The sequence below is a fragment of the Manacus vitellinus genome, unplaced genomic scaffold (genome assembly GCF_001715985.3).
Source record: "Manacus vitellinus isolate BGI_N305 unplaced genomic scaffold, ASM171598v3 scaffold_19_pilon, whole genome shotgun sequence".
Classification (NCBI taxonomy): domain Eukaryota; kingdom Metazoa; phylum Chordata; class Aves; order Passeriformes; family Pipridae; genus Manacus; species Manacus vitellinus.
The window spans coordinates 6,885,370-6,909,685 of record NW_021939395.1 but is presented as its reverse complement, the minus strand read 5'-3'; the positions used below and the strand labels follow the sequence as shown (position 1 = coordinate 6,909,685).

Genomic DNA, 24,316 nt, shown 5'->3' with positions numbered 1-24,316 from the left:
AGCTCTCACTCATTGCAAGATTAAGTTATTTCTAGTATTACAGAAAAATTTGGAAGTACATTTTTCCTATTTAAACACGTTCATGTGAAAACGCGTTTGTGTTTCTTACATAAGGTGAACTGATTCACAAATTTTACTCATAAAGAAAAGGAACTGAGTCAGGGGAGGGCTAAACAAAAATCCCAGGGCAAAGCTAACAGTTTTTAGTAATTGAAAGAGTTCCAATATTCTGATATTGGTACCTACATAGCTTCTTATTTGCAACCACCAAAGTTTCTGTTAGTGTTATCAATTCCCACCTAATGACTAAATTAAAAATTAATGGTTCTGCTCTTATGACAAAGGGAAAAAAAATCTGAAATTCAGAGTACTAGTCTACTTTCTGTTGAAATTGCATTATATTCCTTAAGTACGAATAAAATCTTCAGAAAAGTATACCTAAAGAAATTTAAGCACTTTCATGTGATAATCCACATTCACAACTACAGAGTGCATTTTAAACCCATAGTTTCAATGATTAATTCCTATGTGAATCACTAACATTCTTCAGACTTTTAGAAATTAAATACTACATTAGAAAAGCTATTCTTTTCTCCAAGTATATAATTTAGATGGTTTTGGTCTTTAATATTGTCCAACAATTCTAAAAAAGTCATATTTTAAGAGACATTGTTCGATAAAACATTCAAGTCTGCAATAAACTAACAAGGATATTTGTAAGTTTAGTCTACCTCTGCATTAATCCCTTTGGGTAACATGGGACTTCAGCTTGGCAGGTTTTCTAATCTGTTTGTTCCAGTTGTACTGTGTTGTTTGCTGCACTAAGGGAAAAGGTTACTTTATAAAAAAAAAAAGAAATGAAAATGAAAACCAAAGTTATTCTTATAGCACTTGTTTCCTCGACATCAAAGTTCAAGCACAAATCCAAATTTTATGTGATGGTGCTTAAAAAAGAGGGAACAAGATATTTCATACAATGCCTTGTCCATGTAAGTGATACCCACCATGGCAGTTCTGGATTTGATGAACCAGTCGAACCTGAACTGAGGCGCGTTGCGCACACACTGCCTCAGCTCCTCGTACACATTTTCTTTGTCAAAGCCCATCTTGTGCAACATACATATCAAAAATCTGTCTTCTTCTTCTGTGTAATTTTTCCCTTTGTTTGTTCCATACTGAATACGCAGTTGATGAAAAGGTGCTTTATACCTTGCAATCTGAATGCAAAACAAAAATGAGGAATAATAAACATACACTATTACATCAAGGATTTATTACATATTAGCATAGATCACTGACAGATGGAATACTACATAGGATATAAAGGAATACAGAACTCCCATCCCCAACTATTCCTCTTCTGAAGGAATTTGAAAGGAGTCAGCTGCAGAAAACAAAAAAACCTGGAGTGATTACTTTGGCATCGAGGGCTTTCTTGATACTGATCCTCCGTTGAATTCTTGCCTCTCCTCGTTCAATTTGAGCCATAATCCTCTCAATGTCCTGTAGTTCATTACAACGTTCCCAGAAAACAGCTGAAAACACAAAACAAAATTGTTGAATGTAACCTTTTACTCTGCTCTTACTACTTTACTCAGTTAAGGCACTCAGGTAAAAAAAGAATGTAGCTTATGGTTCCATTAAATCTTAAAAGATGTGCTAATGCTCTCCCAGTTTACTATGCTAGTCAAAAAACTTGCACAGACCCTTTATTCAGTATCCTTAAAAGTTAACTCTAAGAAAAGGTTTAGTAAAAATTTCTAACAAATTTTACATTCAATATAATTAACTGTAGTCATTTTTAAGTACTGCTTTCCATAACAGTAGTGAAACAGGTTAGAGCCACTGGTGTAGCAGTAAAACACATTACTATTTTTGTTTTCACTAGTTATCTCTATGGGCAGAGACTACTTAGTCTGTATGTTATAAAAGCTAGTAAACTGTGGTTTCTACAGTGACAACTTTTAGCCAATCCAAAATAAACTCAATGCTTTGAAGGGAACTCTTCTGGAGCTCTTCCTTTTTAACTGTAAGAAGAATATTGTAAAGCTAAATTTTATGGTGTTCATCCAAGAATGAAAGAGGAAGAAATCTGTACAAATTAAAAAGCATTTTGTAAATACAAAAGACAAAGATATGGTGTACCAGCTAAAATAGCAGAGACACAGCATAAAGAATCACATTGGCACTACAAGGCAACTTTACAATTCCACAGGTCCACGTTGTCAACGTAAATTAACCATGTATAATTCTAAATTTTGACTAAGGAGGGATGAAGGTAGCTGCAGGTGTTTTTTATATCCTGAAAAATCAACCTTTTTAACAGAATTAAGTCTTTTGAAAAAAACACTGTATACTGTAAAAAAAAAAATCTTACACACGTATAAATTCTGCATTTTAAAAGAACATGTAGCAAAAATGATGGTAATACTGTGTGATTAAGAAATACATTTCAAAACATCACAAACCTGAATACTCAATGACCTCCTCAGGTGACTTTCCTTCCACCTCACGGGCAATATTGTCTATATCGTCACGCCCGTATTTCTCATTAGCTTTAATAAACTGGTTAAAATCTCTTTTATTCCAGTTTGTAAAACCCTGCAAGCAGCAACAGATCAAGAAGGCATTACTGGAAAGAAGGGAAACATTTTGCAGAATTTTGACTTATGTATGTACCATTTGCTCTGCCTGGCAATGGCTCTGACACATCATGTAATTACAGTGGCTAATGGTGTTCCAGGATTTCCATAAACTCACATTATCCAGGGGCTTATTACTGAATCATTAAAAGTCTAAAGAGGTTTTTTTTTTGGCAGGAGTCCACATGCATTAGTAAGAGGTTTTTACCCTCTCTTTTTAAAGTTTTTGTGATATTTCTCCAAAGAAACAAGCTCAATGACAGTCACCTTTCAGCAGATACAAGAAACACATATCTGAGGAGTACAGGGTGAGCAATGCAATGTCATTACAAGTTCTTAGAGCACTGCAAGTATCTAAAGCAAGAGCTCCTACTTCAGACATTTACAAACCTGGTACCAGACAAACAGTTGGATGAAAGCATAAGTATGTCAAGAAATGATCTCTAGTCCAAAAAGATGCAATCAAATGGAAACTCTATAGCACTGTCAAACAGAGAATTTGTTATGTACCAAAGAAATCAATCCAAAACTGAACAAGTAAAGCAAGATGCAATGCACAAAAACATCATCCAAGAAAGAGACGTTACAATTTAAAGACAGGAAAAGGAGAAAACACCAAGAACAAACAAGACAATCACATGCCTGAGCAGTAATCTGTAGTGCACTGAGTTTCTTTCATCACAGAAATATATTTACAAGGAACTCTGTCAGTTCTGCAGCTGAATAAATTCACTCCACAATTGGGCAGCGTCTTTAGAACTAGTATAATGTACACAATACAAGTATTTCCTTTTAATCATTAATAGCAGTACTGATATGCATATCAGCACCAGTTTAAATATTTCCTCTGCTATACACAGGTGAAATTAGTAGTGAAATTGTGACCTTGCAATTTTCTTCCAAGGTACACTATTTCTTTCTTCTGAATCAAAAAATCCTGTTACTTTGAGATACACCTTTCTCTGTAACAATCAACTTCTAATAAGCCTACTCAGCAGGATGACCATCCAATAGGGCAAGAACTAGCCAGGGACAGGAATTCAGTCCCAGTAGAAAAAGAACATGCCTAACAACTCAAGCAGGACAGAATTAATAGATGTGATGTGCCTTAGACATCTGCATAAACACCATCTATGTTGATAGAGGTTTGTCTTGATTCAAACCTTTTTTGATTAAAAAAAATCCATGCAAGCTATATGTATACAGGAGAAACCTGCTGATTGGGTTTCTGCAGGTACTGCTGGGTAGTGCATCTACTATACAAGTTCTGGCCTCAGAAACATTCAAGGACATTCAAGGAAATAGTAAATTTGTTCAAGGGCAGGAAAGGTCCCTCAAAGCAAAACCAAGGAAAATCATTACATGTTATGTACTTTCTTCTTTCAACAACATCAGTGTAGCTTTTAGTACTTACTTTCCATCATAGTAAAAACACATGATGAAATACTTCAGTTCTTTCTATTTTACCTGTGTGAGAAGTTTTTCTTTCTCTTCAGTTTCCTCAGTATTCAGAGGCATAGACTCATCTATCTTCTTTTGTTCCTCCTTTTGTACTTGAGCTGCATTTGGAAGATCAGGATTCCTGGGGACCTAAAATCAGGGGTATCAGAAAGCAGTAGTGCAGCAATACTTATTTCAAAGACTGTATTTTAAAAGTACTGATCTGTACAAGTTACCAAATGTGTTTTAGCTAGATCAAATCTTATTGCTTAAACCCTTCCTCTCAAAAATAGGACTAGATTTTGTCAAATGTCTTTTATAAAATTTGTTATGCCCTGTACTCACCACTTCCACAAACAACTATTTAAGGGTATTGTGAGGGGCAGAGCCCCACCTCACGTAAGCTGTCGCAATTCACTGATCTCAGTGGTACTTTTCATCAGCTAAGGATCTGCTCTCCCACATCCAATGGTTTAAAATGCTGTATAACTACAGTGAAATCCTAAGTTCTGCCAGGTTTCCTATGAAATTATGCACAGAGCCAAAGTAAGGACCAGACAGACAACACGAGGTAAACAAGGCCAAGCAACATTTCATCTCTTTCCACTCTGACCCATTTAATATTCATGGCCTTTAAGCTGTGTATTGCAATTCCACTACACTCAACAGCAAACAAGTCCAGTAAAGATTTTGTAGAACTATTGCCTTTTGCTGCAAAAATATGTAAGTTAAGAGCTGTTTAGCTGTTTTTAATATCTAAGAAATTTTCTTGACTTTGATGGTTTAAATTAAGACTGACACATAAAGCTTAGTTCCTACCTATTTCATACCTTCTGATACTGTTTATGGCAGTTTTCAGTTTTAATAATAAAGTCTCATCAGAAGCAAAGTTCCATTTCAAAGGACAAATTTAATCATATTTATCACTTTCACCACCAGTAAACAGTTACACTAACTTTTTAAGATAACAAGTATTCATGTTTAACCTATCCAGTCTGACAGGTTTCACTAACAGGGCTGGAAACCTCTCTGTTTTCATACATATTGTCAACATTAGCAATTCTCTCATCCTTCATTGTTGGATCATTAATGGAATAAATTCTTTCCCTGAGCTAATTATACTCCTTTTAATGCTTAGCTTAATTCTATCCTGTCATCCATATAAATTCTCTTTGCTTCAAACTAGATTCTGAGACACCTTCTGTTTTTTCTTAAAAATACAATTTTGCTAATTTTAATTCTACTTTTAGGCAACACCAATTTTCTATCTGTTGCTTTGTATGACAAGTTTATGTTTTCCAACACATTTTATAGGTGATTTCTACTTGCTGAAACCTGCCATGAAACTTGGGGTTTTTTAAAGCAAGTTACAGACATGTCTAGTAGGGGATCCACTTGATTTACTCAGTCAATACCGGTGGAAGTAAAGATAATCAACATTAAAACAGAATCTGAGTTCACTACTTGTCCAGTAACGTCAGCAGGGAAGAGGGAGAAATTCAACTAAGGCATAGTAGGAACTAAAAAGAAAAGAAAAAAAGAGAAGTCTGTTGTTTGGTTTCCTTTTTGTAGTATTAATACATTCAGACTTCTCCACATCTTTAAACCCTTTATATCCCAGCAAAATCAAAGGAAAATCATTATCAGTTCACTTACCTTCATATCAACACAAAGACAGTATTATCTTAAGTTACTTTCTGCATAAGATATACAAAAGCTTTAACAAAAAAAGTCATACTCTGGAAGGTGACCTTATATTTCTCAGCTAGACCACATATCACACTTTTGGGTTTGAGTATTTGAAGCATCACAACTGTCTCGACTTTTTCTACTCTATTTTATTGTTAGGAACCCACCACAAAACACAAAGCTACACAGATATGAAATCTGGAGTGAAGAAAAGAATTACAGATTACTTTTTCTGCTCCACAGTGGAACAGAAACAGGGGAATAGAGGTTTTAAGTTGCAATAAATCTGCAACAAGGAATACAAATACATTTCACTGGTTTGAAGAGAAAAAAAAAAAAAACAACATTACCTTATATCCTATAGTCTTACGATAATACAGAATTTCTTTTTCCAGAAGTTCAAATAACCGTGGTGGGAAAAACTGAAAATCCTGAATATTTGGTTGTTTTGGAGGTCGTGGAGCCTTCAAAAATACACAGATACATCAGCATTATATAAGCTTGACTTCTGTGCAAATACATTCTAATAATTCAGCAGCAGTGGCAACCTATCACTTTGTAAATACAGAGGGTGAGAGCACAGGATACAACATGGGAGAGGAGTAGCAAAAGATCAACATAAAAAGTCTTCCATACTTGCCAACTTCTTACCTTTGGGACTTTTGGTTCACTAACACGTAGGGCTTCTCTGAAATAAGCATCAACTGCATAATTAGCTTTGCGTTCTCTTTTTGGAGGTTCAATCCATTCCATCATGCTCAGCTACACACAGATTAGAATAAAAAGGTATTTAAGTAGCTTTATGCTTTCCTAAAGTCACAGGAACAATGACTGAAGTGGCAGTACAAAACAGGAATGTATTTTTGCATAGCAAATGCTCAATGACTTGGGTACTACAACAGAGTTCAAAAATAAGCTAGAAATTACAGTTGATTAACACATTCAAGATAATACACAAGCAAGGCAGTGGAGTAGCAAGAGTAGATCCTTTTACAGTATTCTAGGTGTGTCAGACACCTGAGTAAGGTTGCGATTCCATCTACCAAAACACAATGGAAGGACTGGGGACTTGGGCTCTGAATACTCTAATTTCTTGTGAAGTGAATAAATTGCTTCTCCATCTACAGAGGCTATAACATAGACAAAAAATCCATTAAAAGTAGATTAATCTTAACTGAATCACTTGAAGTTACTTAAGTGTATTTCAAGACTATGCTGTATTTAACTTACTTCTTGTAATGAAATTATCAACATGAAGAAAGAACCTTACGCACACACTGCACTATATTCTCGTTAAACAATTTATTTTTCTAAATGTTTCTTCAAAATTGATAAGAAACCTGGGCTAGAAGGGCATTTTGTAGTTAACAAATAATAATTCACATATCTGATTCCAGGTAAGACCTTCAGGATATCTTCTCCATACATCCCACAAAAAACAAAGAGACACAAAGGGAACATTGTGGGACTGAGCACTACCTATTTGTTTGGATGATCCTTCTATTACTATGTAAATCAGTGTACAAACAGTGCACATTAATGCTTGTGACTAAAACTTTCACTGCAAAACGAGACTAAAGTCCAAGATCCACACACAGAATCAGGCCTGGTCTTCCCCCTCAGATATGTGACAGTAAAATAAAGCTGAATGCAGCAGTATAGTAGGATGCAACATAGTACTTTTGCTGCAGAAAGGATAAAATTTGAGCAATATTATCAGATTTTACCATGAAAAAGATCAGTGGACCTGAGAGCTAATTTTAAAAAAATGATATTTAAAGAATATTGACGCTTTTGCAGAGCTGAGTGAGTTTTTCAATAGCTCCTAACTTCTCCAGAATAACCTTCATAGCCATAACATTTATAGTATGGCCTTTATACTTGCACCTCTCAACTTAAGTCTTAAAGACTAAGAAAAATTACCTTTTGCTTTTCTCTGTAATCTTCACCTTCGAAGTTGTATAAGCTCATCTCTGTGTCCATAGTGAAATTTCGCAAGGAGCTCTCCCCCATTTTCTGCAACCGTTCATTCATTTCAGCTGTCTAAAAAGAGAGGAAGATACTTTTAGGCTCACTTAAGCTATTTTATCTTTCCTGAAAAATACAGCTTTCATCATTACTGCAACATTCACAATGTCTCTTTCTGCTTTAAACTTTTACTTACATTTTCTTGTAAAGAGAGATGCCCATTGTGCTTTTCAATTTAGAACAATTTGACTCCAAGACTCTCCATTAAGCTAAATTTATTATGCTGGGATGTAGTCCTACAACTATAGGATTTAACTTCTAAATTTAAATTAAATTTATGCCCAACTCCTTGGAGTTGAAATGGCAGTTCATTTTTGCACAGAGCTATCTAATCCCTAATGAAGTTCCATAAAGATTTTGTGTCTATTAGAATTGTTGGCATTAAATTTACATTTTTTTAAAAGGCCACAAAATAAACCGTGCTTAAGACACGATGCACACAGTCTGAACCTTGAAAATAATTACAACTCGACTCCCTCAAAACTTTCATATGATTTAAAACATGTACAAATAGTAAAAATTTGGCATAAAAATAAATTTACATCACCAGATCCCATTTCAATTTTGTACACATATATTTCGTGTTTGATACATTTTGAATTCCATACAAAACTGTTCTCTAACCTTCTTTTCACCTCTTTCTAAAATAGTCGTTATATCTTCTTCTGTCAGCTCACTATCTTTGGAAGCAAAAACATGAGTGGCTCCGTGGCGGATCATCTGCAGCATTTCATCTTTTGCCAGTTTGTTGGACTGTTGGTCTATGAGCCTCCCTAAAATTAGAAGAAATGTGTTGAAAGTTATAATTGCAGGTGGTCTAGTAGGACCATGCAAACAGTGGATTTTTTTAGTTCACTGACAGAACAAGAAAGGAAAAACAGAACAACCATACAGAAAAATTACATTTCACTGGAGATGACAATAAATGGAAATCAAGAACTTCAGGGAAAATAACAAAACAACTACTTTAAATCAAGCCATAACAAAAACGTTTCACATTCAGATAATCCAAATTTTACATTTAAGATCTTATTCTTACAAAGCTCAACTTTTAAGATCACAATCTTTTTTCAGGATAAAAAATGACAAAGTATTCTGTAATAACCATTAATAAGTATTTGATATCTTTAACACTCACTTCACTGATTTCAATCCAAATTTCTGAATATTTTTGCCAAAATTTGAATTGCTGTCCCAAAATTTCACTTATCCTATCTCATCTCTTCAACATGCTATCAATATTTTGACCATTATCCTTTCAGTAGCCCACCCTCGAGGAAATACAAGTAACCTTCAAAACTTAGCTTGGGCACCTTAGTTTTTGACAAACTATTCTTCCAAGAGTTTCTAAACAAAGATACACAAAGCAGTTTTAATGTTCAGTCAATTCTTTTGTGGTAAGAAGCATATGTATATAATTATTTTATCTGCCATGGAACATATCTTTTTTTTTTTTTCCTCATTTTTAATACATCACAAATCCAAGTAACATCTATTCAGTTGTAGTTTACTTTTCTCATTTAGACTCTTAATATAAGTCTACATCCACATTTTTCAGGAAATAGAATTTAAAATAATTCAGCTGAACAAGTGAATAACGTATACATTAGAGTTTCTTGGGTTGATTTAGTACACTGCTATTATACATAAGGCCTGCTTTCTCTAACACTGTACATTTGTACAGCCATTTAACCATACTTTAAGGGACTGAACAATTCTGTTGCAGACAAACATATATAGCAGTTGATACCTTGTTGTATAACTATAGAGTCCAGCCTCAGTTTTATTTCAGCTCTTTCTACAATCCTCTCTTCAACAGTATTATCAGTGATAAGTCGGAACACCCGTACTGGTTTCTTTTGACCAATACGATGCGCACGGTCCTAACAAACACAAATCAATGAGTGTTCAGCAACAAGAACTCACAAGCAATACACAGTTAGCTTGCAGAAACAGCAGACTCAGACTAGCATGTACTTCTTGCTTCCTCACCTACTATTCAAGAGCATACAAAAATGTAAAACCAGTGTAGTAATATTTACCTATACCTGGCTGTTACAGTGTTTATGTTTGAGTCATTCTGTAGCACTAAATTCATCTTAATGTCTGTCTAGACTGCAGCTGGGAAGTGGGGATACAACAGTACACACACACATTTGCACTGCTTTCAAACTAATCCTCTCACTTGACACAGGTAATGAAACTCTGGCATCCCTGGCTTGAGCATATTGATTCCTTGGGCAAAGTTCCTGCAGCCACAGGTTTAATACTGTACTTGTCCTAAGCCAGCTATGTTAAATCATCAACATGCAGCTGACACAGCACAAGTACAACACACAGAGTATGAGCTTTATAACTGACACACTATATTTGTGTTTGTGACAAACTTGTGTTTATCCTCTCTGGAAAATATGAACAAAAATATTTTGTCATCTTAAATAAAAAAGTTAAACAACTATCCTTCAAGCTGTGGGTACCAGGATTTTCTGACTGTCCTTAAAAAATGATCTGTTAAGTCTTATACTCTCCTGCATAATATTCATTTCTTCCTGAAAACCCTACTGAAGTTCACAAATCACACTCATCAGCTTCCAGGAAGTTGGTCTACTATTGGCAGTCAGCATGCATATCAAAAGGATGAGCTATTCACATGAAATATTTGATGAGTTTAAGTGCATTTAAAAAAAAATTAAATATTATAAACCACTGAACAAATACCCACCCTCCCAATCACGCAAGAAGGATCATGTGATTTTTATTCCACATGAAACAAATTACAGACTATTTTTTTTACATTCAGCACTCAGAAAGAGAAGATTTTAGTATGTTTTACCCAAAGATAACTTTTTTTTCCCCAGCATCACCACTGAATGATTTTATGCTTATGCAGAAACAAGGTGGGTTGCAAAAGCATAAATTTTCCAAATAAGAGAAATATAAGGTTGCATGCTTTTAATCATTTATTTTGGAAACAGTCCTCTGTTATTCACTTACTGTTCTTTTCTGGAAAGACAGATATTAGAATGATTCTATAAACAATATTGATACAGTATTTCAATAGAAGTAATCTGTCATTATGAAAATAATTCAGACAAAAACCTACAGTTACTTCCACAAATTCTATTCATGCCTTTTCATTCAATTCCTCAGTTTCTTGGTACTGTCTTGTGTATACAAAAAGTAAAGAAAAATAACAAAAATGTGAGTTTTGAAAAGAGTTGTACAAAACAGAACATTGACAACTTCAACAAACGAACATGTATTAGGGAGTCAACTCACCATGGCTTGCAGATCTACTTGAGGGTTCCAGTCTGAATCATAGAGAATAACCACATCAGCAGTTGCCAAATTAATTCCAAGACCTCCAGCTCTGGTACTCAGCATGAAAATGAATTTACTGCTGTTGGGAGCGTTAAATGTGTCTATTGCTTCCTAAAAAAAAAATGTGGTGTCGATTTAGTACCAGATCTTTCAAAAAAGTTTCCAAACTGTTGGTGGCTTTTCAATAAAATTTCTTTTAAATTTACTCAATTTTCATATTAAAAAAATTATCCAAGTAAGAAACTGTAGATTTGCACAAGTGGAAATATCCATATTGGGTCCACAATATATTCTATTTTTCATAGGATATGCCCTTGGCAGCCTTTTAAAAAGTGTAGCATTTTTGCTTTACCTTAAAAAATTATGTAGCTATCCATAAATATGTAAATAATAACTTCTTAATAATCTAATACATAAAACCAAACTAATTTCTTGTTTATATACCTCTCTTTCTTCATGTGGTGTCTGTCCATCAAGTCTGCAGTATTCATATCCACGCCACATGCAATAGTCTTCCAAAATATCCAGCAAGCGAGTCATCTGACTGAAAAGGAGAACTCTTGAACCTGACAGAATACAGAAGGTTTTGTTGTTGGTTTTATGTTTTCACATTAATCTTATCACAGAGCTAATATAGAGCATGACTGAGAATCTATGTGAAATATTCTGTACTATGTCTAACTCACATCTCTCTTCTGAAGTTACTTTTCTGGTATTGATCTAACTACTCAAGGCAAATTATTTGATAAATTATACAGGAGAAACACACAACCAAAGAAACAGAACACTTCAAACCATCGTAAGATAATTAGGTAACAACTGATGTGCACAGACAAACTAATCTTCTCATTGGAAATTTTCTTCAAGAAAGGAAGAGTAGAGCTTCCTTTTTCCTTTCTTTCTGCTTCTCCAAATTTTTAGTCTTACTCATCATTTCTGTAAGACTTCTTTCCCTCCATGTGCTCAGATCTACAGAAAATTAATTTTCAACAAAACCTCACAAAGTAATGAATGCCTTCTCAGTGGAGGGAAGACAAGAATGAACCTACGCTCTTTTTGAAAGGTAGTGCTTACAACGAGCACTCAGATCACTGCTGTCCATAACCAGTACTCACCCTGCTCTCTGAGTTTTGCCAGCAGTTTATCCAGCACTAACATTTTACCACTGTTGGTGATGAGATGCGTGTCAGTGGTGTAGGGAGGGCCTGGCTCAGCACCATCAAACAGGTAAGGATGGTTACAGCACTTCCGCAGCTGCATCAGAATATTCAGCAGACGCATCTTATCCATCTTCCCAGCTGAATTCAGGATATCAATATCTTTCATCAGGATCCTTGTATACCTGAAGTTTTAAAGGCAACTTTGAAAAACTCTCAGGTCTGTATTTGACATTCAAAACATGCATGAAACCCTGCAATATCCCAATTACTTATTTCTGGACGCAGGAGTTTGCTTTGTTTATATAACAATGAGCTATATTATTATTAAACTTGGCAAAAAACGTCTGACTAATAAGAATTTATAAATCCATACCTAAACATGAAAGGCAATCTGTTTGCAAGCGACAGTGATCTGTCATTTACTGGGTTATCTTTCACTTCAGTAGTACACAGTGAATTAAATATATCACTTATTTGACAGAAGCTGCTACACTGATCTGCCTCCTTTTCCTCACATTTTTTCTGGATATGTAGCTCCTCAAAGTTTTATTTTAATTTCAGGTGAGATTTTTACTGGTGCATACATACTTGAATCAAAGGAGGAAGCTTAGGAGGCACATGTTCTTTCAAACAAACTTAAGGAAGGAAAAACAATTCTGCTTTCTTCCTCCCAGCTCTTTTCATTGGCCTTCCTGAGTTCTTTTTAACTTGTGCATTTTTTAAAAAAGCCTCAAATACAGGTTTCTCTTTCTTAACACTCAATTATAAGAAGAAAAATAACATCAATGTGTGTATCAGAAAAGAATCTTACTATGATGTAAATAACTCACCATTCTCTCTGCATTTTGCTGAGTCCAAGATAAATTTTTACTTCCTTCTTTGGAGGCAAACTCTTTTCAACTTCACCTTTTATACGACGCAATAGAAATGGTTTCAAAACCTACACAAATTAAGGGGTTTTATACAGATAAATGTATAAAGTTGATTGCCTCAAATACAAAATAAATAGACTCAGTTGTGTGGTATGTATTCAGAACTAACCAATATCTATTGCTGTCATGGTGACTCCTTCAGAAAAATTCTGCTAAAGTCTGCAAAACAGAGTTGTCCAGTAATGACTAAGTTCACACATAAATATGCAACCCTAGGTAAGAATTGCCACATTCTTCCCAGTTGTTATCCTAAGCAGGGGCCAAACCCATAAGCTTATAAAATCTATTTCTTTTTAACCTAAGCTCTGTTTCATTTCCACTAGCAGCATATACAAAACACACCAACATTTCAAATATAAGCAATGTATGTTGTAGTTTCTCTGATTTGTTTTGTTACTGTAAGATGAAAAATGTCTTTTATCTCATGCACAGTAAAACAAGGTAAAGGCATGCCTTTATTCAGACTAGCATGACGTGCATCAGATACCATTCACGATAATAAGTGGTTTCAAAAAGATCTCAAAAGTCTTCATTTTCACATTTTATGTTCAGACTTTGTCTGCTTCAAACAGTAATGGCACAAAAAGCGGTATCTACAATAGTAAGTTCCAATATTTAATTCATGAAAATTCTGCCAGGCAGTTCTGGAACTAAATACCTCACGTTCATCTTCGCAACTCTGAGATGAGGGGAAAATAATCCAGTTTTCTCTTTTACACTGTGCATGCTAACGATGGCATGTGATTACAGCTTTAATTACTTACAGCATGAAGTCTTTCCACAAGTTTCTGATCACCGAGACAATTTTTAGTGTCGAACCATGAGTCAAAATCCTGTGGTGAGAAACAGCACAATCGGTATGAACAGTTTATCATCTGTACTTGTAACAGACACATATTGACTCTCTTTCATTCTAGCTGAGAGTGGCATAAATCTTGGGACAAATGACTTCTGTGAGTGAAAGAAAAATCAGTCTGCAATGCTATGTCTGTTCCCCAGCATGTTATAACATTCAAGTCAACTGCATAACTCTGCAGATAAAATACTATTACTCTGCTTCATTTACAACAGCATTCCATGCTCATCACTGCCGTGTCCAAGTCCTTCTCCTCAGTGCTTGTGTAACGATGGGGCAAGAAGTTAAAAAAAGAAAAAGAATCCTGAGTCCTTAAGTAATGAGATGGACAACAGAGTAAAAATAATGGAAGCAAGCAATACAAGTATAAGGAAACATTAACAGTAAAGGAGGAGAAAGGTTACTCAAATTCTACACAAAAAAAGGCTTATGCCTACTTGGATGTTTCACATTCTTAATTCTTCAGTTCTTTCCCAAATTTTGCATAATTATTGAACTATTTAAAATATTACATTTGCTATTACTATTCTGAGGCCTTATCTACACTAACAGAATGCGCTGTTTTAACTAGGCAGAGCAAAAGCAGTCTACAGTTTGGTAAGACACAGAGCTTCTCCTGAATCCAGGCTTTCCACAACCTATGTCTCTTACTAGGCTGTTCATTCTTCTCCTCTACAGACAGCAGCCTGGGAATCAAAATACCAAGACCAACACTGTACTTCCAAACATCAACTTACGTCTGCAGAATTGAAGACATCAGGTAACAGAAAATTGAGTAATGCCCACAGCTCGTGGAGGTTGTTCTGTAAAGGAGTTCCTGTAAGCAGCAATCGATTTGTTGTCTTGAACTCACGTACAATCTCTGACAGCTAGAAATACAACAAATAGTTATCATCACCATGTACAGATAAGCACAGTGAATCTTCATCAGTTTCTGACACCTAAGACAATGTCAATAAAATTTAGAGACAGTGAGCTACCCATGAAATTCATATTTACCACCCAATAGCTTATGGTTTTTATTTTGAAAAACACCACACCTGACACTTAAAATCTGCACAAATCAGATGGAATCTTTTTGTATTGAACTAATTTCAAAGCATCAAACAATTTCAAGTTTACCTTAGACTTCTCATTCTTTATTCTGTGGGCTTCATCGATTACCAGGTACCTCCAGTTAAATTTTTTGAAGACTGATTTCTCTTTAATTACCATTTCATATGATGTAACACAAACATCCCATTCACCAGGCATCATAACATCACGGATAAATGCAGCCTAAAGCAGAAGAACTGGATTAATAAACACTTATAAATATGAACAATTTATATGACATTCAGTGAAAACTCTTTCCACCAACATTACTGATGAACTAAACTAGCACACAAAAGACTATGAAACATCTTTTCAGTAATTGAAAGATACTGTAACAAAACCCTTCAATCCTTTGTATTTCAGGCACAGAGAAAGCTGGGATTAAGCAAAACACAAATGATCTCCTATTCAAAATTAAGTATTTACTCTTCAGCATAATTCCTCTGTAATTTAAACACAGTACATACAACCAGTAGGGAAAAAAAACTCTAACTTGTCCAAAGACACAATCCACAGAAGTGTTTCAACGCAATTCACATAACCCACTCATCTTTTCTCTTTCTTAAGTACCTCATTCCTCTGCCCCATCTCTGTTTTGCAAGATGTACTTTTGTACTTTTTCTTCATAGTTACAAGCATAACATTTTGCATTTTCAACATTAATATAGTTAGAGATTATTAAAATATACTGTAATAAAGTAATTAGCTTAGAGAGAATTCCACATACCCAAATGATATTTTTGCAAAATAATGGAAACATTTTTGAACTGTACAACACTTACCCTGGCATCTTTATCCCCGATAAGGCAAACAGCACGTAACGATGGAACCCAGCGCTTGAACTCATTCATCCAGTTGTGCAGAGTTGATTTTGGGACCAGGACCATGTGTGGCCCAGGAATGTTTCGGTAATGCTTCAGATAGCCTAGTAATGCTATTGTTTGCAGAGTCTTACCAAGACCCTGCATTGGCAAAGAGGGGGGGGAAAGAAACCTGCTGAAGTGAAATACCATACAGAAATAATTTTGAACAATTTTCCTGCTATGTAATTCTGCCATTTAAGTTGTTCAAAGCAAACCGGATAGCAAACGTTTGCAATAAAATTTCTTTCATTGCATTACAATTTCAGATTTGAAAAATCAAACTACTGTAGAATGATGCATACTACTGCACATACATTAAATACTATAAGCACTTTAATGTTGCATTTTGCTCAATAATTGCCACAAAAATTCCAAAAGATGACTGCTTACCATTTCATCTGCCAGAATGCCATTAACACCATTTTCATACAATGAGATCATCCAGTTCAAACCTCTAACCTGATAATCTCTTAGAGTTCCTCCTTTCACATCTGTAAATGTAAGATTCCTCTAAGTAGAAAAATACTAATTCTAAGTAGAACATTTTAATTGTGTTCTGCTCAGATCTTAATTACATCAAAGCAACTGGAGAAGTGTTGATACAATACTTACAGGAGGGGGACTCCTCGAAGCGAATACACACATTAGATGTTTTCCGACTCTCGGACAACAGCTCTTCATCTTCCTCTTGCTCCGTGCGCCGGTGACGGTACCTAAAGGAAGAACCCAAGAGTCATGTTTATACAAAATAATTTCAATACACTGACTGCAGGCTCTGCCTGCAATACTTAATACAGACAGACTGGCAGAGCAAGAAAATTTGTGCTGAGGATCCAACATCCTCACTCATCCATACTGTCTTGTTTTAACCTGATCTAGCTCCACTCTGGTCCCACTGACTTGTTCACCAGCAGCTGGAGCACATCTGGAGCACTTCTGGAATGCACCTCTAATTCAACATCACACAAAAGAAATTCAATTCATGTGCTCCAATATCCCCCCACAATACAGACCAAAGCATTGTAAGTGGCAAGAATCAGGCAATTTGGTTTACAAGGGCATTTCTGATCCAAGGTCATATTAACACTGATGGATCAGCATGCACACACCAACCAGCTTTTAAAGAAACTGATACACCATTAACAGGAAAAGTTCTGGATTTACTGAAAGTACAATAATCTCTATGCAAACTAAACAGATATGTTAAAAAGCATAAGTTACTTGAAACTGTAAGAAGTCAGAAAGAAAAATAAAACCTACTCCCCAGCTGAAATCAAACTCTGTTTTTCATCTTTCTTCATCCGTGGCCGTCCCAGCTTGACTTTCAGTGGAGATGTTGGTGATTTTTGTGCTGCAGGTTGAATAAAATGTGCAAAAAGTTCTGTCTGCTTCAGGAGGAATTCAAACCTTTTTGCTCGATCTGCTTTCTAGTTTGCAAAGTGGGGAAGAGAATTTAAAAAAAAAAAAGAAGATAACTTTTCTTTATAAAAATGTATTTTTATTGAAAAACAGAATTCAGACACTATCTGACAGAATGCAATTGTTATCAGCTTCTCAACAACATTTCTAAGCTTCATGTAACACTGTACCACTTGAAGCAATTTTCATGTGATGTCATTTATATATCATGATAAAAACTACAATAGTGAAATAGCAGTTCTGCACCATAACATTCCCGGGAAATACACAAACCACAGAGAGCCTTTCTGCAGGTAACAGCCATGGAAGTGCCCCCCCAGCAGTAACACCAGCCAAAGAAAAGGGCAGCAAAATGAGCCTGACGCGCAATGCGCGATCTCGCCACACGAGGACACTGCGTTTCCTTAACAGCACAGCACCGACCGGCACAGGAACACCTTCACAGAGATCTCCTGGAAAAAATTACTATTTCTTCCCTGATGAAAGGTAGATTCTTTTGATATCTGATCCCTTTGCCTCCTAGAACAACTGAACTAACAAGCTAATTTAGGAAAGCTGTAAATTCACCACGTATTACTGTGAAAACAAGTTTAGCTATTTACTCAGCTCATTCCCAACAAACAGATTTGTGTGTCTTCTCTTTGGCTAAACATTAAGTATTCATTCATACAAGTATGTTTAAGAGTGATACTCTTCCCTGACTTCCATGGTATCCAATCCTTTCAGACTCTACTGTAATTATTAGGCATCCATTTAACATTAAAGCTTTTAAGAAAAATACAACAAGATACAGATACCAGCTTAAACCAAGAACTTACTACATGTATCATTCAAGAACAAGCCTTGCAATGTCCTCCTGGCTTCTGTCTCTTTGTCACACAGAAGCTACTCTGTTACATCTCCTCTCCAGCACTACAAGCTCCCTTCCTTCATGTCATGGACAGGTATCTTTTGCATTGTTATGGCACAATTATTACAGGATATCAATACTTAAAACCTTTATGTTTTTATATGATGAAAAACTGGGAGATTCAGTATTTCTCTCAGCTAAGAAGTAGCTTAAGGATGCCTCTGACATGACTCAAGGGGTCATCAGATAAAACTGGCAGAGACAGATTCAAAACAAAACAGGGAGTTCTAAATATAAAATGTCACTGAATAGTAACTCCTTACCACAGAAGGGAGTGGATAACTAAAAAAGAAACCACAAAACCAAAAATCAACTGACAACTGCTGAGTATAAAAACCACAGCCTCCAACTCCAGAAATCATGCAGACAGAAATACTTGGACAAGTGAGACAGTGTTTAACAGAACTACCACTACCTGCTTCCTCTGTTCTCCTGTTCTTCACTAAATACTTACTGTTAGTCACTGTGAGAAACACCACACTGGACTAATGTTTAGATGAATCTTCATTTGGCCAGGGTTTTTTCTGACACATTCAGGCTGCAATAACCCCATGTAACTGTGCTGATCTAGTTCCAACAACCAAGTGCCATAAAAAGCTGCAGTATATTTCATCATGAAAACACTTACCATCTTCTCTTCATATTCTGGGTCAACTTCTTTTTCAGGTCTAGCCGCTTTTGGAGGAAGTTTGAGTTGAAAAGGGGGATCATTTTTCTGGAATTCAAAAGTTAAACATTTTATAAATATCAGCTTCCTATATAGTTTTTTTAGCAAAAAGATATCAAACTGAACAAACCTACAAACTACATGGTAAGTATGCTATTATTACGCATTAATTATATTATTTCACCAAAAGCAGAACATGATATCCATGATGAAATTAAAGAGGAGATATGATTAGAAAAAAAGAAAGCTGGAGATTCGTCTCATCCTTGTGTTTATCTCTACAAGTAAGATCCATGTTGAAAGCACTGAAAGAAATTACTGAAAGAGAACAAAGTTTAATTTTTTCACAGAGATCTTGCTATAAATGTATCATTAATATATTGAAAAGACATTTTAAAACATTAAATGTGATTTCTTAATGTCAGATTCCTAACTGTAAGTTTCTGATGCATCTTTGTTGAGTTTTGTTTGTTTGTTTTCACTTCTAGATAAATAGTCACAAGTTCAATTGGAAACACAGCTTAACTACACTTAGGCATATGGATAGGAAGAGATAGAAATTAACAACCAAATCAATTCATGCAGCAACCACTCCCTGAACTACCTTATTTACTACACATGAAACAAATTTCAGCAACTGTAACTAAAATGGCTGACTTTTGTAGTTTATAAGATTCATTTCTGTCTTCAGTTGGGAAGCTCAAAGCAGGTTTATCACAACTTTGATATTGGCAAAATGTTTGGTGGATTTTTTCCCCTAATTTAGGAAAGTTTTCCTAATTTGCCTTTGAAGTGTGCCTTTTTACACACCTCCTGCCAATAAAAAAAATATATTTTGAGATGCATTAAATTATAAAACTGTTTTTTATATGCTCTGAATAAACCGAAAGGAACTGTCAAAGTTCATGTCTGTATAAAATGTAACATTGCAGAATCTTAATTTGCTTTACGTATCAGCCTCCCATAAATACATTAAATTAAAATAATAATTAATCAAAACTATTCAGGGTCAAGTAGCAAAACGAATCCAAAATGTACCAAAAGTCTGTCAAGCAACATTACACTTAACTTTCAGAACTGTTAGTGATAAATATACAGTTCTTCAAGCAGAACAACTCAGTATTATGAGTATCCTTTTTAACTGAAAGTTTTCCAAGTAAATTGCAATGCAATATTATCTTTCTAAGCCCCAAGGCAGATGGCTGCAATGCCAGTTCTGTTGTTACTCAGATTTCCCCAGAAGAATAAAACTTATGGTGGCATCCAAATCAAATTTATTCTGCAATAAGTATTTGTGAATAACACATTCTGAGTTAAAGTAGCAAACAAGCTGACATGTAAAGTTACTGCAGCCACAGCACTATAAAATCACATCCTATACATTACCTTTCAAGATAAAAGACAGTTTCCCTGCTTTCCCACCCCTGCTTCTCACTGCAGTGTTTCTGTTGAACATTAATGGCTCCCAATGTATCAGAAATAACAAACAGGAGATTATCAAAAGCTGATGAAAGAGACAAAGAAGATACATGCATTCCTGTTTCCCTTCTCCTCCTCATAACTTACAGGGGAAGACAATATGCTGCAGTTTCACTAAAATACTATTTCGTGCTGGTGGAGCCAGGCAGGTGGTAGGGATAAGCATCATATCCAAACTTGCTTCTGCATAATGTTCTGAGCTACAGAAATCTACATCCTGACAATGATTACATTTTGATATAAGAATACTTCTCACTAAAAACTGGACCATGTACCTCCTACAACACAGAACCACAAAACATTTCATCAGGTCTGTGAGAGTTTTTCCCTAGAAACTTTACACAATGTATCTTCATCACTTAGAGGCCTGACTTGTCAGGGAACAGGACATGTCTCAGTGCAATTAACCAGCAAAAAAATACTTTCATTTTTAACTCAGGAAACTCGCTGGTAACAATTTGCCTCTACTCTAGAAAGTTTCCATTAGCAAATAAGACAGTCCCCTGAAAAATGATGTCATTTAAACACCTCACAAAGAAACACAACCACGCAGCAGTTTCAAAAATAACAGATCCTGAGTATTCCAAGGATACAAAATACCCCCCTGTAAAATCTCTGATAACTACCCTAAATACTGCTACTAGTATTAGGGTGGGAAATTTCTACCTGGTAAGTGTAACAGTCCTAAACTGAGAAGGCCCCACAAACCGTCAACAAATGACTGGGAATAAGAACTCAAAAGGCATAAAGAAGATCGTGAAGGGTCTGGAGGGGAAGCCATACAAGGAGCAGGTGAGGCCACTTGGCTTGTTCAGCCTGGGCAGGGAAGCAGAGGGGCACAGCATGAGGTTGTGTCAGGGGAGGTTGAGGCTGAATATTAGGAAAAGGTGCTTCACCCAGAGGGTGGCTGGGTACTGGAACAGGCTCCCCAGAGAAATAGTCACAGCTGTGCCCAAGCAGTCAAGCCTGACAGAGTTCAAGAAGTGTTTGGACAACACTCTCAGGTACATGGTGGGATTCCTGGGGCTGTGCTGTGCGGGGCCAGGAGCTGGATGTTAATGCTCCTTGTGAGTCCCTCCCAGCTCAGGACATCCTATAATTCTACGATACTGCCCAGTATGGCTCAGTAGCATAAAGTTGATAATATCTGAAACCATTCACTGCTTTCAAATGATTTCTCCATGCAGGCATTCCTAAACATTTAGTACTGACTTTTCATCAGTTCACATGCATAAAATTTTGCAGAATAAGTTGTATCTAATAGAGAAATAGCCCTTAAACATTTTCCTGTGAACAACCAGGCAATGCTCAGAATTACACTGCACTGTGTCTGTACACGTAAGTAATGAAAGCCTCAAGTGTTCCTTACAGACAAAAACAGACTTTCAGTAACAGGGCTAAAAATTCCGATTGCACTGTTATCAGTAGTTCTGCAATTTTCTCCAATACCAGAAATGGACAGTCCTCATTCTTACTAAGTTTTTATAAGATTCACTCTTCAGGTTGAACCTTGTTCAGTTTCCAAGGATACCTGAATACGTCACTTTTTTACATTCCTTGTGCCTTAGCCTTCTGTCTTTCTTCCAAAAAAACTAACGAGAGCCAGCTGGCAGCCCTACGCGCTCGTTCGAGGGGTGTGCTCTGCACCAGGGCACTCGAGCCGGGCAGGAGAACACCCCGAGCCGTGCGGGCTGGGGCGGAGCGGGTCAGCCTCGAACCCCTCGGCCCGGCCCCACACTCCCACCGCCGGCCCTCGGAGCTGCCGGTTCTTCTATGGAAAGCGTCCCAGCTTTCCCTGGGGACTGGGGAAGGGAAATAGCGGGGCTCCCGAGGACGGGTCCTGCAGGAGCGCTCGGGGTGCGGGGGGTCCGCAGGGGAGGCGGGGGCTGAAGCGACCCCGGCACCGGCGTGTCCGGGCCGCAGGCCGGGCCGGGGGCACCGCAAGCGGGGCGATGCCACGACGATGCTGAGGGACGGGCGCGGGGCCAGGGGTGTGTCCGGCGGGGCCGGCCCGCAGAGCCCTCACGGCGGGTGCGGAGGGGCCCGGGAGGCCTCAGGGCGGGGCGGCGCGGCCCGAGCAGCGGCCGCAGGAGGGGGCGGCGGGGCCCGGTGGCGCTCCCACCACCCGCAGGGCCCCCCCGGCGGGTACCTCCTCGGCGCCGGGTCCTGCGCGGCGGCGGGGCGCGTGGATGTGGAGGCGCGGGGCTCTCCTCGGCGGGGCCGGGGCCCAGGTTTCGGGTCCATGTCCATGTCTGCTCGGCGGTCCCGGGGCGGGGGCGGCCCCACCGCCCCTCCCTCCCCCGGGCCCGCGCGCGCTCTCGCGATACTGACGGGCCCGGGCCGTGTGAGGGGAGCGGGGGCGGGGGCGGCACCGGGAGGGTCCAGCGGGGAGCCCGGAGCGGTGCCCGAGCGTGCCCGCCGGGCGCTGCACAACGGGCGGCCCGCGGAGGCCTTGCTGCCTCCCGCCCTCTCGAGTGACACCGCAGCTCACAGGAGAGAGAGCGGCCAGGGCCGCTACGGGGAGTCACGGAATGGGTTGGGTTGGAAGGGACCTTAAAGATCATCTCGTTCCAACCCCCTGCCACGGGCAGGGACACCTTCCGATAGACCAGGTTGCTCCAAGCCCCGTCCAGCCTAACCTTGAACACTTACAGGGATGGGGCATCCACAGCTTCCATAGGCAACCTGTTCCAGTGTCTCACTATCCCCCCCCACCCCCATTAAAGAATTTCTTCTTAATATCCCATCTAAATCTCTCCTCTTTTAGTTTAAAACTGTTCCCCCTTGTCCTATAACTATCTGCCCGCACAGAAAGTCGCTGTCCATCTTTTTTATATGTCCCCTTTAAGAGGACAATGAGGTGTCCCTGGAGGCTGCTCCTCTCCAGGCTGGACAGTCCCAGCTCTCAGATTTTTCAGACTTCGGAGCATTTTCGTGGCCTCCTCCGGGCTCACTCCAACACATCCATATCCTCGTGCTGGGGACTCCAGGGCTGGATGGTGGGGTCTCACCAGAGCAGAGCAGAGGGGCAGAATCCCCTCCCTCCACCTGCTGCCCATACTGCTTTTTACTCAGCCCAGTGGTTCCAAACCCTGTTGCAAATGGCAAGTGTGTTTTCCTAAGTGCCCCAGGCTGTACTAGAGAGAAAAACATCTCCTAACATCTGCAGAGGTACCAGTGGAGCTCCCAAAGCAAGAATAGCTTACAGGAAAAAACATATGTGGTTTTTTTTCTTGAGCCATTTTAAATTCAGCAGTGTTTGCATATTTCTGTTGAAAATTGCACTTATGAAGCCATTCGATTTAGTTACTGGCAATGCATGTATTTCTGACTGTCAATGCAAGACATTCAGATTCTCAGCTGCTGAGCTGTAACCTTGGTCATATTGCTAAAGGATCCCAAAACAATCCTTGAGATGTCAGACTTTAAAAACTGAGAGCTCCAAATCAGCCATTTTACCTGGTGATTACTTACAAAGGCATTATCATGAGCATTTTGTACAGAGACAGCAATGAAACCTTAGCCCAGTAGGCAGAATGAGCAATAAAAGCTTCTTCAGTCCAGTAAAAAGCTCAGAAACTGTTATCAAGATCTTTTTGCATAACTTAACAACTAAGCTAAGCAAATGGGCTATTGCAGCACTCACACACTGCATTTAGAAAAACCTCTGAGAACTCTTTTCCATCTATGCATTGACTCCAGTGAGGTGCCAGTAACATGTGTCTTAACTGTTTCCATGACTGCCTGATTACTCAGAGATTCATTATCTAGATTATGGCCCAGCACAGAAGATTTAAGTTCTAAACTCCCCTTTT

General features: G+C 37.9%; 1 protein-coding gene across 1 annotated transcript in view; it reads right to left on the bottom strand.

The window, feature by feature from the left end:
- Nucleotides 1-22,051, bottom strand: part of SMARCA1 (SWI/SNF related, matrix associated, actin dependent regulator of chromatin, subfamily a, member 1) — a 31,099-nt gene extending 9,048 nt beyond the window's left edge. Inside the window, exons 1-22 of the mRNA XM_018070723.1 lie at nucleotides 22,033-22,051; nucleotides 18,984-19,070; nucleotides 17,287-17,453; nucleotides 16,639-16,739; nucleotides 16,417-16,517; nucleotides 15,946-16,125; nucleotides 15,191-15,346; nucleotides 14,806-14,937; nucleotides 13,977-14,045; nucleotides 13,111-13,220; nucleotides 12,236-12,462; nucleotides 11,565-11,686; nucleotides 11,079-11,231; nucleotides 9,550-9,682; nucleotides 8,424-8,572; nucleotides 7,695-7,814; nucleotides 6,423-6,533; nucleotides 6,122-6,235; nucleotides 4,110-4,232; nucleotides 2,469-2,601; nucleotides 1,417-1,535; nucleotides 1,005-1,217 (exon numbers count right to left, since the gene is read on the bottom strand). Of these exons, the coding sequence (XP_017926212.1) occupies nucleotides 1,005-1,217; nucleotides 1,417-1,535; nucleotides 2,469-2,601; nucleotides 4,110-4,232; nucleotides 6,122-6,235; nucleotides 6,423-6,533; nucleotides 7,695-7,814; nucleotides 8,424-8,572; nucleotides 9,550-9,682; nucleotides 11,079-11,231; nucleotides 11,565-11,686; nucleotides 12,236-12,462; nucleotides 13,111-13,220; nucleotides 13,977-14,045; nucleotides 14,806-14,937; nucleotides 15,191-15,346; nucleotides 15,946-16,125; nucleotides 16,417-16,517; nucleotides 16,639-16,739; nucleotides 17,287-17,453; nucleotides 18,984-18,986 (2,736 nt within the window). The 5' untranslated portion in view covers nucleotides 18,987-19,070; nucleotides 22,033-22,051. The remainder of the gene's footprint in view (nucleotides 1-1,004; nucleotides 1,218-1,416; nucleotides 1,536-2,468; nucleotides 2,602-4,109; nucleotides 4,233-6,121; nucleotides 6,236-6,422; nucleotides 6,534-7,694; nucleotides 7,815-8,423; nucleotides 8,573-9,549; nucleotides 9,683-11,078; nucleotides 11,232-11,564; nucleotides 11,687-12,235; nucleotides 12,463-13,110; nucleotides 13,221-13,976; nucleotides 14,046-14,805; nucleotides 14,938-15,190; nucleotides 15,347-15,945; nucleotides 16,126-16,416; nucleotides 16,518-16,638; nucleotides 16,740-17,286; nucleotides 17,454-18,983; nucleotides 19,071-22,032) is intronic.
- Nucleotides 22,052-24,316: the final 2,265 nt, after the last annotated feature.